The 15,331-nt window shown below is 36.7% G+C and overlaps 1 protein-coding gene across 1 annotated transcript in view; it reads left to right on the top strand.

The window, feature by feature from the left end:
* nnt (nicotinamide nucleotide transhydrogenase) overlaps nucleotides 1–15,331 on the top strand; it is a 41,718-nt gene that overhangs the window by 3,374 nt on the left and 23,013 nt on the right. Inside the window, exons 3-11 of the mRNA XM_079847248.1 lie at nucleotides 4,514–4,743; nucleotides 5,513–5,730; nucleotides 7,079–7,166; nucleotides 7,350–7,438; nucleotides 9,254–9,444; nucleotides 11,025–11,158; nucleotides 11,920–12,111; nucleotides 12,855–13,008; nucleotides 14,240–14,401. Of these exons, the coding sequence (XP_079703374.1) occupies nucleotides 4,514–4,743; nucleotides 5,513–5,730; nucleotides 7,079–7,166; nucleotides 7,350–7,438; nucleotides 9,254–9,444; nucleotides 11,025–11,158; nucleotides 11,920–12,111; nucleotides 12,855–13,008; nucleotides 14,240–14,401 (1,458 nt within the window). The remainder of the gene's footprint in view (nucleotides 1–4,513; nucleotides 4,744–5,512; nucleotides 5,731–7,078; nucleotides 7,167–7,349; nucleotides 7,439–9,253; nucleotides 9,445–11,024; nucleotides 11,159–11,919; nucleotides 12,112–12,854; nucleotides 13,009–14,239; nucleotides 14,402–15,331) is intronic.

The following is a 15,331-nucleotide window of genomic DNA, read 5'->3' as shown; positions in this document are numbered from 1 at the left end:
ATGTTGAGAACTTTTGTTACATTATAAATGTCTTTACTGTCACTTTTGACCAGTTTAATGCATCCTAAATAAGTTTTTTTTTTTCTTTTGCTGTCCCCAAACTTTTGAGCGGTAGTGTGTAATTTTATGTTCTGTGTAAAGTATATATAATTATCCGGATTGGTCAGATTTGGCACTGGCATTATGCTCATGTCACAAAACAGTCACAGTCACTTATTCTCAACAACAAATAAAAAAAAGTGAATTGCCCTTGAATATGCTAGAAAGCAGAGCTGCTCTAAAGGCGCTGATACACTTTATTTTCTGCGTTCTGCTCTCTCACACGCACACAAGACTTTCAAAGTATACTCATTTGGACGTGGACGTGCTCACTATCTAGTGGACTTTGTTTTCAAATGCTCAAGTAACTAGCACATGCGCTGTTGTACGTGTACCGTCCTCGTGGACACAAATTGGGCTTCGTGTGGACAGTATGCGCAGACGACCGTGGACCCTCCTGATGACAAAAATTACTTTGGGCTTAAGTTATCCAAAGAGGTTTTTGTTTACACCAATAATAAATGCCTCTTGGTTTGGTGTTTGATATCTATTGCAGTGACATTCATAGATTATACATATGGTTGAAGTGTCCAAACACTTTTTGAGTTGTCTTTGCTGTCTGTGGCCCAATTTAACCACCTCTAGGTAGCTCAAGTCTGTGAGCTTATGTTGTTGTTATCTATAGATCATGCCTGTGATGGAATTTTCCACAAGCGACATGACTTGGATGACTTCTTGATGCATATTCAGCCTGTCTAGACCACATGTTGTTTGCACAACTTTTACAGACCAAAACTCATAAAATGAAGCTGTGCATAAAAATTCAACTTGATTTACTTTATTACACATGCCAAAACCCGGCTGTGCTCTGTTTTACAGCTTGAAATTCTTTTATTTAGTATAAATAAAGTATAAGTTTTATTTTTGAAAATATGACTGCAGAATTGGAGCTGTTGGAAAGTCACACGGTCTCACCTTACTGTAAAAATGCACGTAGCTGTAAAACCACAAGTCACACGGAGACTGCATGGACCTCTAGTCCAACACATAGGTCTCAAAGGTTTTTTCTTTTACCACTCTTTATAAACTCCTTCACCAGTTGTAAGTCTGCTTCTGTATATGGTGCTTATCTTTATCGTACAGCTTTACTCTTTGACCTCTCATTGGCTTAAAAATAGAGAGTCTGACGGGTTAGAAATGATCTTGAGAGATTATATTGGCTATGAGAGAAAGGTGAGATCAGTTGTTCACACTTCACTTTGTTTCTGTGGTGTTGGGTTCTCTAAAACTATAATTTAAGGTTTTACTCATAAATTTTATGTAGCTGAAAAAAGAGAACATTTTAAAATTCACAGGATCACAATATTGGTAGGCTTTGATTTAAAGTTGTTGTACTTTTAAAGGAGACATATCATGCTTTTAAATCGTTCCTTTTTACATATAAATCATACATTTGTAGTCTATATAAAGCGGAACTGCAATGCTTGGGTCTGAATTCCTCATTATTATAGCTCCACGGGCCCCTTTTCTACCCCTTTTCTGATGTGCGTCTGAGAGCAACTTTTGGTGCGGTCTCTTTAAATACAATTGAGACACTTCATACCCCGCCCCCTCTCCAGGTGACACTCGGTTCAACTCCACCCCGTTCGGCCATTTTTGTAGTTTGATAGCAGAGATACGATTATCTAGCGACACAGAAACTTTTTATTCACACGTTATTAACAAAATGTCAACAACGGAAGACTGGTCCAGCCAGCCTTACATGTTCGAGCCAGAGTCGGAGCCGGAGCGAGATGAAAATTAAGACGACGAACCTGCAGAACAACGTCTTCAAATGGATGTATCACAATGGTGTGTTACTGTATTTACACATGAAACTTTGGTCTTCCGACCTTTTACCACCGTGTCGATTTATTTTGATTAATATGTGCGAGGGAGAGAGAGCAAGACAGCGTCTAGTTTGGAGACGGTGTCTTGTTTACACTTTCGCCTGGCTCCGAAGAGAGAGAGAGAGTGCGCCCGCGCGACCGGGTCTCTCTCTCTCTGCTCGTTCTTTCAGTTAAACATGCGCCCTGTCATAAGCGCGGCAGTTCATCTACATTAGACGGTGTAATGAAGCGTGTGGGTTACTACATCCAACAACCGAACATTTTAACTTACCCTCTCGTAACTTCTGCATCTTTGAGCTTGGACTACAAAATTGCAGCGAGAAATAAAAATGGCGGATTGCTCGAAGTGTTGGGCTGGAAGTCAATGTCCTTATTTGGCAGTTCCACTGCAAATACTGTGACGTATTAGTTCAAAAAACGTCATAGATAACAGAAAAATCGGAATAGGTTGAAAAATAAGGCCAAAACAGAATATAAAGATATCAACGAAGCACCTGAAGAAAATAATTTAAACTTTTCTGTACTTCTAAACAGGGGCGTTTCTAGGTTTTAAAAACATCAGGGGCTGAGCCCGAAACATCAGGGGCTGGGTTACAAGATAACATGATTCGATAATATTGTAGGTCTATATGCAGGGGGCAGCCACACCAGCCCACATTACCCCACAGACACACGCATTCAAATGTGAGGTAGTTAGGGGGGTTCGGGGGCATGCTCCCCCGAGAAAATTTGGATTTCTTGGCCCTACATATGTGCATTTTAAGGTGTTTGAAGGCCCAAAAAAATTGGATAACAATAGCTTTAAAAGCATGTAAGTGGGCAGTAGCATAAATTATTTGTCAAGCAGATAACAGATTCTTAAACATGAGAATGAGGATAAATGTTGAAATGAATGATCCACAGTACAAAATGGAAATGCAGAACGTTTCGGCTTATTGTTGACAATACACAATGACATATTCCAAACAGGAATGGCCTTAAATGAGAAATCTTTCAAGGATTATTTTGCATAGATGTTAGGCTACATTTCAATCAAACACCAGTGCAATCTTTTGTTTGTTTATTTTATAAATATTTATACTTATATTTTGCTTTTAGTTTCTGTAATTAGCGAAGAACATCTGTGTTAAATAGGAATACATTGTAATAATGTTAATCAAGCTGCCTAAATCACACGACTGTGCAGCAGTTCACACTCACAATAAAAATACAATATAATTTAAAACAAAGACAAGCTCATTATACAAAGGAAATAATATTACAGACCTAGACAAATTGGGTTGCTTATAGTTAAAAGAATGTCAAGAACGATCATTTAGGCTAGATGTATTTTTCACATTTTTGGTCACAAATTTTTTTTTTATGACACGAGTCAGTTTTGATGACTTTGCAATATTGATAAAATGTTAGAATATTAATAATGAAAAATGACGCAGCTTTAATCTCCCTTTTGGTTATTTCAATACTTAATTGACGACAGAACACAACGTTACATGCTCGTAGTTTCTTTAGCGTGATACAGGGCGCGCTGCATTTGCACTTGATATTGAAGAGTGCGAGCTGCGAGCACACGGCTGATACGACAGGAAAGTTCGTTTTTCTGAGTTTTACTGACATATAGCCTGACAACATCTGGTCTGACAGAGGACTGTGCGGCGGTGCTGACTGCGTTATTTAATCTTTTTTTTTTTTATTGCTGTGAGATTGTTTGCTGTTGCGCAAATCCTGGAGATATTCTAGGATCTAATCACTCACGTGGTGCGTCTGCAGAGACAGATTTCAACAATCACTAGTCAGAGACAGCAGCAAAGCCAAAGCACAATGAAATAAGGCAACTTATGATTTCGGGGGTTTACATAGGCTATTGTCCAGTTTCATATTTGTCAGTCAACTTTTCAAAAAACATTCGGGGCTACACTCAAAACATTCGGGGCTGAAGCCCCAGCAAAATCGGCTGACGACGCCTCTGCTTCTAAACACTCCAAATATACAACAAAATGCATTTAAGGGCTAAAAAAGTGGATTTAACATGATATGTCCCCTTTAAAATAAGAAAACATTTTCAGATTTTATATTTCAGTTTAGTTTAAGTGTATAGTATATATTTTAAATAAGTATTTTACTTGATAATACAATCTAAATATTTTCTATAGGATATAAAGTTATATAAAATGTATTTAATAATTGTTCTATTTTTTATTATTATTATTATTATTATTATTATTAAATGTATTAATAAAAAATAAAATTATAGATTTTCATGTAAATCAATCTATATATTTTTTTTATTTAGAATACAACTAATAATAGTAAAAGCAATTTTATATTATATAACTTTATATACTATAAACATTTATTTTGTATTATAATGTAAATGTGTTTCTAGTATACAAAGTGATATAATAATAATTATTACTGTATTTTTTTTAATATTAAAAAAGGGGTATTTTTACATAATTGCATTAGAAATACAATGTAAATATTCTCTAGTGCTACTGGCGCAGGGCCCACCTGTTGAACCTTTGTATTTGATATGCACATCTCATTTTCCTGTCCAGGTTCTGTAATTCTGTCATTTCCTGCAGGCATTCCATACAAACAGCTGACTGTCGGCATTCCCAAGGAAATCTTTCAGAATGAGCGTCGAGTGGCCATCTCTCCAGCCGGAGTGGAAGCTCTCATCAAGCAGGGCTTTAATGTGGTGGTGGAGTCTGGTGCTGGGGAATCTGCCAAGTTCTCCGATGACATGTATACTAAGGCAGGAGCCACCATCAGGGATGTCAAAGATGTCTTTTCATCTGATGTTCTGCTTAAGGTACTGTTAGAGGCCTTCAATTTCATTAATCTTAAGTCTTCATTAACACTTAAGTTCTTGTTTTGTGTGCCTATTTTTTTTTTTTTTTTTTTAAATGTTTTTATTCATGCAAAAGTCAGCATAATAACATTTGTAGTAAAATAAAGCTTAGACCTATTTTTTGGTATTTACTCTTGTTATATAAAAGGTACCAAAATGCTCATTGAACAATCTCTGATCGTATTATTGTCCTATTTAAACTATTTATCTCTGTCGGGGAAGCTAACATTTCTTTATGTATAAACTGATTGGGTTGACTGGTCGATTTGGAGAGCACACGTGATGATGTTTGTTGTTAGTGCACTTCACCATTTACATTAGAACAAAATATATGGATATGAGAACGTATAAAAGTAAATTAAACAACATTCTCTTAAATATTTTCTTATTTCATTAAAAGTTTTCATTACATTGACTGTTTGATTAAAAGTGGACCTATTTTTATTAGGCTTATTTCTGCTATTGATGGCTCATTTTGTAAATGTAAGCAATTAATTTGGACAAGTGTAAACTGGGTGCTGGTACAGACTATCTAGCCTCAAAGTTGTGCATTTTCGGAAGACGATCCGCTCGCTACTAAACTACTACAAAAAAAAGGCACACAAAATGGGGTCTTGCGCTCTCATTGCGCACCACCAGGCTGGCGTAATTTTTGCCACGCGCACATTCACGCTCATGCGGACATGGCGAGTATAAATCAGGCTTCTCTATCTCCACCTTTTCGCCACAGGTGCGTGCCCCGATTTTAAACTCTGCTCTGGGGGTTCATGAGGCTGACCTCATGAGTGAAGGATCCACCCTCGTCAGTTTCATCTATCCCGCTCAGAACCCTGAGCTGATGGACCAGTTGTCCCGGCGCAAAACCACCGTCCTGGCCATGGACCAGGTGCCCCGAGTTACTATTGCTCAGGGTTATGATGCCCTCAGCTCCATGGCCAACATTGCTGGGTAAGGCCATCTAAAATGATAAATGCAGGAGACTAGACAGAATTTTGTATTTGCATGATTGATTTAATTTCAGTAATTGACAGCTTTCGTTTAATGCAGTTTTTGTATGTATTGTTTTTGTATAATAATAATGTCGGCGGCAATACCCTCATGGGCTGTGCACCGAAATATAGTGCAACTGCACCTCTGGTGACCTGTTCAATTCCTGGCTCGGGGTCCTTTGACAATTTTGTTTTCCTCTCTCCACCCTGTGTTTTCCTGTCTATCCTGTATACTGTCCCTTCACTAAAGGCATAAAAATTGGCATAAAAAGGCATATATATATTACATGGCTTGGTTGAATTCTAATATAGAATGCGGTCTGTTATTTCTTGATAACAGACCGCTGCTAGGTATAACACACCGTTGCTATGGACGCAGGATTCTAACCATAGAGACGGAACGGACTATTTTCTTTAGCAGAAGCAATACAATCGTTTTTAAATCAATAAACTCCTTTTTTTAATCAATATTTTGTCAAATTATTGATTTATTTGGTAGGTAGCCATGTAATAAGCGGGATAATGTAGAGCGAGGCGGTTGTTATAGCGAATACAACCCCTTCAGGCTGATTCAAGACCCCTCCGCTTCCCGTCGGTGTCCTGATCAGCCTGTCGGGGTTGTATTCGCTATAACAACTGCCTCGCTCTAAATGATCCCTTACATATATATACATACATATATACATATTTATTTATTATCTATCTATCTATCTATCTATCTAGACACTACGTGTAAAACCATTGTTGTTTTAATGCACTGGTCAATTTTGAGAATTTGGGATATTTTGCTTCCATAACATGTTTTATTTCAGACATTTGCAAAGAAAACTTCCAAAATACACATTTAACTGTTTATTTTATTACTTTATTATCATTTTGCGCACTGAGCCATAAATCTCCACTTTAGTAGCACTTACGAACACCAAACTTTGTAGTTTTATTCCTATATATTTTCTACTATATTATTTAATCTTATTCCTAGAAATAAAATCCTGATCTAATATATCAACAAAATTAAATGAAGTTTGAACCTGGTTTTATACAATGTCATTGTCAAGATTTCTGTTCTGGAAATGTATGCAAATTAGTGATTTTTTTATTAGTCATTGCCTCATTTGTATATTGAGTTATAACATGGCAGGAAACTTGTAATGCAAAGTTTGTCTAAATTAACTGAGGAAATATGGTGAGGTTTACTAGTTAAGGATTTTACCCTGTTCATCTGCAGTGTCTTGCCTCTTTAAAAATGTCTTGATTTCTGCTCCATCAGTGGCCATGACTTATGTGCGTTTATAATTTTTTGGCAGTTATAAAGCCGTGGTCTTGGCAGCCAACAACTTTGGCCGCTTCTTCACTGGTCAGATCACAGCCGCGGGGAAGGTTCCTCCTGCTAAGGTATGTGCTGGCATGACTGCACACACGCCCTAAGTGCTTATTTTGAGTTTGCTTGATTCATTGCTGTACATTTCTCACATTAGTTCTTGGATGAAGATATTAGCTGTTCATACTTTCTTCCCAAATTAGATTTTTCTGTTTGTTTCAGAGATTGAATTTTACAAAGGCTGTTCTTATTGGCAGGTGTTGATCATTGGAGGTGGAGTGGCTGGCTTGGCTGCTGCTGGCTCTGCCCGTGCTATGGGTGCCATTGTCAGGGGATTTGACACCAGGTAAAAAGTCCTAAAATTGATAGTTTGATTTAGGAAAAATGTATATATTTTTTTGCCAAGTATTCATTAAATTGATCAAAAGTGACAGCTAATTTCAAATTCTGTTCTTTTGAACTATATATTTATCAAAGAATCCTGAAAAAAATAAAATAAATCACTGTTTCCAAAAATTAAAAAAAACTGTTTTCAACATTTGTGATTATAATTTTTTTTTCTTGATTATGAAATCATCATATTAGAATGATTTCTGAAGGATCATATGACACTGAAGACTGGAGTAATGATGCTGAAAATTTAGATTTGCCATCAGATAAATTGTTTTAAAATGTTAAAATCGAAACCTTACTGTAATAATAATATTTTACAATATTAATGTTTTTACAGTATTTTTGATCAAATGTTTTATTTTTGTCTAACATGAAATCAAGATTGCACAGTCATCCATCAAACACTAGATGGTGCTATAATATATAAAGTTTTACCAACATCTCCATGACACATTAAATGTGGTGACCTTTATTTAATAGTTTTTTCTTAAAATCAATTGGATTTTCTTTTTCTGCCTTTTTGATTGTTCAGAAAGTTTTCAGACTCTAACCCTTGCCAAATGTGAATTATAACGGATCCTGTGGATAATTTTCTTTTTTTTTTGTCTTTTTTTTTTTGTCTACTTTGACCCTAATGAATGACCCTTCTAAATTGTAAAAAAAAAAAAAAAACAGTGTCACTGCTAATCCTGCTAAAATGGTTTGAAATGTACATATTTTAAAAAGCTTTATTTTACTAATGAGTGTGAATTTACAGCTTTAGAACCAAGCTCAGTGTATTTAGTTAGAATTCATATCCTCTCTGTGCTTTGGAACAAAACATAAAATAGGGATGTCATAATCAAGTTTTTTGTGCCCCCGATCCGTTGTAAGTCATTAAATATCTTTCGAAACTGAGTCCTGATTCGATAATTGTATATTGCACACTTCAAGTAAATTTAATTTATAAAAGCTTGAAGCTCATGGTTTCACATTTGACTGACAGATTGGCAATCTGAAGCAAGGTGCAACCCATAAAAAAATAAACCGTAAATGACTTTTGTGTGATTCGTTACAAAGGTGTGCATCAAATATGCTAAATATGGAGGCTCGAACGTGCGTGTGATGCGCTAGAACAGACCTCGTTGGTTCTTGTGCATTACGCACGCACATTTGAGCTTCTTTTCCTTTTAATGGTGGTACCGGTACTGATCGGTTGAGGGGAAAAAAAGTCTTTTTCTTTGTGACGTATATCTGAGTGAAATTGCTTCTCTAACAATAATAAATATAGGGTGGGACTTGATTTTGTCCATTGGATTAGTTTTACGATCTCTTTATGAACTTTTTGAAGCGTCAAAGTGCTAGTTGCGTAGCAGTCAATGGAGATATAGAAAGCTCTCAGATTTAATCAAAAAGATCTTTTATTTGTGTTTCGAAGGATAAAGAAAGTCTTTTGGGTTTGGAAGTGAGTAATTAATGACAGAATTTTAATTCAGACATTTTTGGGTGAACTAACCCTTTAAAGATTACATGGGGCACATGAATTAAAAAAAGTAATTTTTAATTTAATTTAGTTTTAATTTAATTAAAATGAAAAAAGACGTGCACAAATAAGTCATTTAAGACCCCAATATTCCATTAAAAATAGGAATTATCCATTTCTATTTCATGGTGACCTAAACTTTGTCTGCTTGACTGATTCCACCAAGTTCCATCAACTTCATTTCCAGCAAGTGTCCTCTCGGTGGCAGTGTTGTTTTAGTCATGGAGTCTTGTCCTCCTCTTCCAGAGCGGCTGCACTGGAGCAGTTTAAGTCCCTGGGTGCCGAACCTTTAGAGGTGTTGGATGTGAAGGAGTCAGGAGAAGGCCAGGGCGGTTACGCTAAAGAGATGTCCAAGGAGTTTATCGAGGCAGAGATGAAGCTGTTTGCCAAGCAGTGTTTGGATGTTGACATCATTATCACTACCGCGCTTATCCCCGGTACGCACACCTGCAACATTTACTCCCTTTTCATCTCCCCCTTTTCCATCTATGGAATGTAATCTTGCACATAATGAGTTATTTTGTTTGCCTATGTTCTTATTTCTCCATCATTTGACTTTAAAAGGAATAGTTCATCCAGAAATCTCTTGATTTACTCACCCTTATGTCATTACAAACCCTGTTGCTGTTATTTTTTTCTGTGAAATGCACACATTTTTTATTTATTTTTTGAACACATTTTTCCATGCATAAAAGATTATTTTTGTCATCGTGATCACAGGCTGTCCACTTTGCTCCAAAGGCCCAAACAGCACCATAAAATAGTCTATATGACTCTATATTTGCTATGTTATTAGTCTTCTGAAATAGCAGATATAGAGTCATATGGACTATGTTATAAGTCTTCTGAAGCTGTATGAAAGCTTTTAAGTCAATTATTTCAATTATTGATTTAAATTTTTAAAAATTCAATTTTAAGCCATTATTTACACATTTCCTTCACTGTACTGTGGCTCTTAAATAAAATAAGCCATCTTGATGTTATTTATCAATGTCCAACCTGCATCATAGGTGCTACAGTTGATTTGAGAGCTGCAGTAAAAGGTGAATGTTATCATTGCATAATGACTTCCTTTTAATCTATTATATTTGAGAAACTCTGAATATAGGGCACACATCTTTTGGACTACTTTTATGGTGCATTTATAGTGCTTTCTTGTCCATTTTGGAGCTTGTCTGTCCCTTGTCACGATGAGCTGTCACGATTCTATGGGGGGAAAAAATCTTACATTTCTTTTTTTTTTTCCGGTTCATGGAAAAAAAACAATGACATACTTATTTGAATGACATGAGAGTGAGTAAATAATGTCAATTTTAAGTTTCCATATGAACTATTCCTTTAACTTTGACCCTGGCTTAACTCATCATCCTTAAGTTAATACTCGTATGACTATCATTGGCATTTGAAAAAAGAAACGGATTAACCAGCAAAGCTAAATATGTACAGCACAATTACCAATTTAACAGCTCTGTGGCTTCAGATGTGCTTTGTGTTCATTTGAAGCATGTGTTGTCCTAATCTCCATGACTGAAAGCTAATAAAAATCAGGCCAGGTCCATAACAGAAAATGTTTACAAAGTGTCATAAGAGTTGCTTTGGGTCGCTCTTGCTTTAGGTTGGCAGAGAGTTGTCTTTCCACTCTGTTGCTTTTTCAGTACCGCTGGCACTCAAAGTCAGTTCCTGTGACTTTTGCATGCTCATGCACACTCCTGGTGTCACTCCAATGTTATTTTATTTCCATCCCTGAAGCTATGGAGCCACCGGTTGGACTTTTAGAACTTAATTCCTAAACAAACTGCATACCTGGCTGTTTTTAGCACGCCCCGATTGGTAAAACGCATGCAATCTGTTCCACTTTTATCTGAATAGCGTTTTTCTTTTAAAACCAACAAGCCGCAAAGCAGCTTATCAGTATATTAGGTTGCACGGATAAAAGGCACATCAGAGGAGTCTTATTAAATGCATATCAGTCATGGTTTTGGTTTACTAGTCTCACTGTGCTGAAATTATTATGCAGGTCGGAAGGCCCCTGTGCTGATTACTAAGGAAATGGTGGAGACCATGAAAGATGGTTCAGTGGTGGTGGATCTGGCCGCAGAGGCTGGGGGAAACATCGAGACCACGGTTCCCGGAGAACTGTCTGTTCACAAAGTGAGTACACTACAACTGCAGCTTACATGTGCTCCATGGGTTTGTCAGGAAGGTTCAGGTACACTACCACTTGGAGTCAGTCAGTTTTTTTTTTGTTTTTTTTTAAAGAAATGATTAGTTTTATTCAGCAAGGATGCAATAAATGTATCAAAAATGACTGTAAAGACTTTTATGATGTTACAAGATTTCTGTTTCAAATAAATGTTAGTTTTTTTTTAAATATATTTGTTCATCAAAGAATCTTGAACAAAATGTATCATGTTTTCCACAAACATATTAAGCAGCACAACGGTTTTCAACATTGATAATAAATGTTTCTTGAGCACCAAATCTGCATATTAGAATGATTTCTGAATAATCGTGTGACAGTAAAGACTTGAGTAAAGGTGCCCTCACATCCTACTAGAACTCGTAATTACAACTTGTACACTGGGAATTTTCGGAGTGCTTCGACTTGTACTGTGTGATTGCTATACCACCTGAGCGCTGCAGATTCATTTAGGTTTTGATAGTGTTATCATAGAAACACATAATTCCGAGGACTAAATAAATGGCTCTGAGTAGAAAGTCACATGTTGTCATCTAGAAATTTTGGTAATTATGACATGGCGTGAATGCAGCATGATGCCAAATGGTAATGTTTTTTTCACAATATTTCTGTTTTAACTGTTTTCTTTTTTCTTTTTCTTAAACCATTCAAAAGTTAGAGGTCGAGAAGATTTAAGTTCTTTCATAAAATGTGCTCCTGTACTTTCTCATAGGGTGTGATCCACGTTGGCTATACTGATATTCCCAGTCGCCTCCCGACTCAGGCCAGCACATTATACTCCAACAACATCATCAAACTCCTCCGTGCCATCAGCCCAGACAAGGAAGTTTTTTACTTTGACGTCAAAAACGACTTTGATTATGGCACGATGGACCACGTCATCCGAGGTTCAGTAGTTATGAAGGTAAACCTTTTTTTTCTACATTGTTCTTAGCTACAGGAGGACAGATAAACCCTTTATTTTGTGTTGCAGGCTACAGCTCGCACCTTAAAGTGGTAGAACCTTTCTTTCATTTACACGCAACATTTTTGTGTGAACTTTTCCTTTACCATTAGTTAACATGATATGACAATGAAAAGTACTTCCAAAGCATTTATCATCTTAGTAGATGTTAATTTAAACAGTAAATAATATTAACAGATGCAACTTTTAATTTTAATAATGTATTAGTAAATGGACCTGAGCAAATGTGAACTAACAATGAACAGTTGTATTAACCTAACCTAAATAACCTAAAGATTTAACAATGAGCAGGACATTAACAAAGATTAATTAAAACAAATTTTTTTTAATGTAAGTTAATGCATTAACTCACTTTAACTAATGGATCCCTTTTAAATTGTTATAATAATATCATCAATTTTGTATGTTGGTCAGTGTAGGTAATGTAAAGGGTGATTTTGTTATGGTGAAATAAGCATTTATTAAATAAGCAGTTGATTCTCTGCATTCACTCTCCATGGATACACTGATTACACTGACTAACAAACACAAAATTTGGCCAGAACAAGTTGACGTTTTATCCAATCCGACCACTGATTTGATTAGAGACTCAATATCACTCTGGCGCTCATTTAGCTTTCAAGGAATTGAGTGATGGTGTTATTTTAATTCTGGCTTCACTCTGTCTGTCTGTCTGACTGCAGGACGGAGAAGTGCTTTTCCCTGCACCACAACCTAACAACGTCCCAGTGGCAGCACCTACAAAACAAAAGGGTGCCCAGGAGCTGGAGAAGGAAAGGGCATCTGCCATCACGCCCTTCAGAGCCACCCTCAACACGGCTGGGCTTTACACCGGAGGTAAATCACAGTCCGGCAGCCCTCTCTGCCTCCCTCTTCCCACCGGATCTCTGCGGGTCCCCCGGGGTTAATATGAAAGCGGCTCCCCATGCATTTTAAGAGGAAGAGACCGCTGTATTGGTGGTCTCTGACACTGAACTATGTTAATAAGGCTGTCGTGTACATTTCAAACGCCCCCCACTTTATAGCCTTTGAGATTAATCAGATTTTTATTTTCTTTCTTTAATCTACTTTAGCAATCTGCATTGCTCAGAAATTCCAAAAATAGCAGCTCCCCTATTTGCCCGCTTTTGTCCCAAGATGTGATTAGACTCCAAAGCCATGCTAAACCAAACTGCGCACAAATGAATTCTATTGGTTGCAGACGCCCGAGGAACACTCGTGTGAGGAGAGGCAATGTTGGCTTCACATCAAAGCGCTCACTTCCTCACTCAGACAAGCCACAAAAACTTGCACGTAAATAAACACCGACTGATAAACAAACATGCAAATGAGATCTTCCTGCCCTTTCATGGTTTGCTGTATCTGTATGAGTCTAGGTACAGGGAATCCTGACTTGCTCGGAAGGCCAAAATCTCTTCCTTTTGAAATTGTGATTGGTCCCCTAATTGCGACACAAGCTGTTTTATTTTCCACATCACCTTGGCACCTTCTAGCATCTGAATGCCAGGAAACTAGGATGATAAAATGGTGGTGGTGGTGGTGGGGGGGGGTTCTGGACTCCTGCTGTGTATGTCTGTTGTGGTGAAGAGGTTTTCTTACCCGCATGGCCAATGGCTGGTCTGAGTTGGCAATACCATAATGCCAGTCAATACCTGTGTAATAATAATATAACTAATAATAATATTAAAGAGGAATATTATTATTATTAATATAATTTATTATTATTTATTTATAACTACAAAAGCTTATACCACTGTTATTTTTTTAATTTGTGTATGTATTTATAAAACTATGAATGCTTATAAAGCAAATTACAAGCTAAAAAGTTGAAAATAAATGGTGTTTAAGTTTTAAAATTGAGTCAGACAGCGAGCCTACCAAATATTAGAGTCAAGTGTACATGACCCACAGCAATATTGCTGTTTTGAGAGGATTATGGGATGTATAAGCAGGACATATTGCTGGCACTAGATTTATTTCTCTGTTAAATAGTCAAACAGTCAAAATGACCAAAACTTACATCCTTACTGAAAAATAAAATGTTTTATGTCTTGTTTTTTCAACTTAGGTCTGACATCGGTGATCGGTCTTGGGCTGGTAGCTCCCAATGCTGCTTTCACTCAGATAGTTACAACCTTTGGCCTGGCAGGAATCGTGGGATACCACACCGTATGGGGCGTCAGTCCTGCTCTTCACTCCCCACTTATGTCTGTTACAAATGCCATTTCTGGTAAGTTAGTAAATAAAAAGTGTATATCTTTTAATATATAATTTGCTTGGTAATTGCTAAATGAAATGTTTTTCCTTTTGCCATAATTTTTTTTTTTTAAATACACAAAAAAGCAACACTTGAAATTTTTGTATATATAAAAATATAACACGCACATTAACATTAACCTGCCAAATGCGTGTCGATTTCAGCAGTGCCGTGTAACGCAGTCACTTTGGCGGGTTGAATTTTATATAATATATACAGTTTTCAAATGTAGTCTTTAAGGCATCTGAAATTATATATTAAGTGCAATTTAGTGTACTGAAATATCCGAAACGCTTCCCATACTCATTTTCCGCAGAATAAATACACGATACCAGCCAGTTGTGGCACAAACCCATCTTCCCTAACTCACTTGTTTTATTTGCTCCGGATAAATATTGTTGATGTTACAGGGCTTGAATTTCTGCTTGGGATTATGCATATTGCTCATCATTTTACTCATTACCGCAGATTTTGTGCTTATCCAAAGTGCGTGCACATAAAGCCGCCTCAGTACTAAAGTTCTTGTGAGTTCTTTTTCACTGCTTATTGCGTTTAAACAGTCAAATACACAAAATAATGTCAAAATCCCGGTCTTGTCGAATATTCACATAAACAGTCAGTTATGTTTTAAAGGGATAGTTCACACCCAAAAATGAAAATTTCCCCATGATTTTCTCACCCTCAAGCCATCCTAGGTGTAAATGACTTTCTTCTGTCAGATGAACACAATCTGAGTTATATTAAAAAAATGCCCTGGCTCTTCCAAGCTTTATAATAGCAGTGAATAGAGGATGAGATTTTGAAGCCCAAAAAAGTGCATCCATCATCATAAAAGATTGGCTCTGGGGGTTAATAAAGGCCTTCTGAAGCGAAGCAATGCTTTTGTGTAAAAAAAAAATCCAT

Source organism: Squalius cephalus (genome assembly GCF_949319135.1).
Source record: "Squalius cephalus genome assembly, chromosome: 17".
Classification (NCBI taxonomy): domain Eukaryota; kingdom Metazoa; phylum Chordata; class Actinopteri; order Cypriniformes; family Leuciscidae; genus Squalius; species Squalius cephalus.
This window is presented reverse-complemented; position numbering and strand designations above follow the sequence as displayed.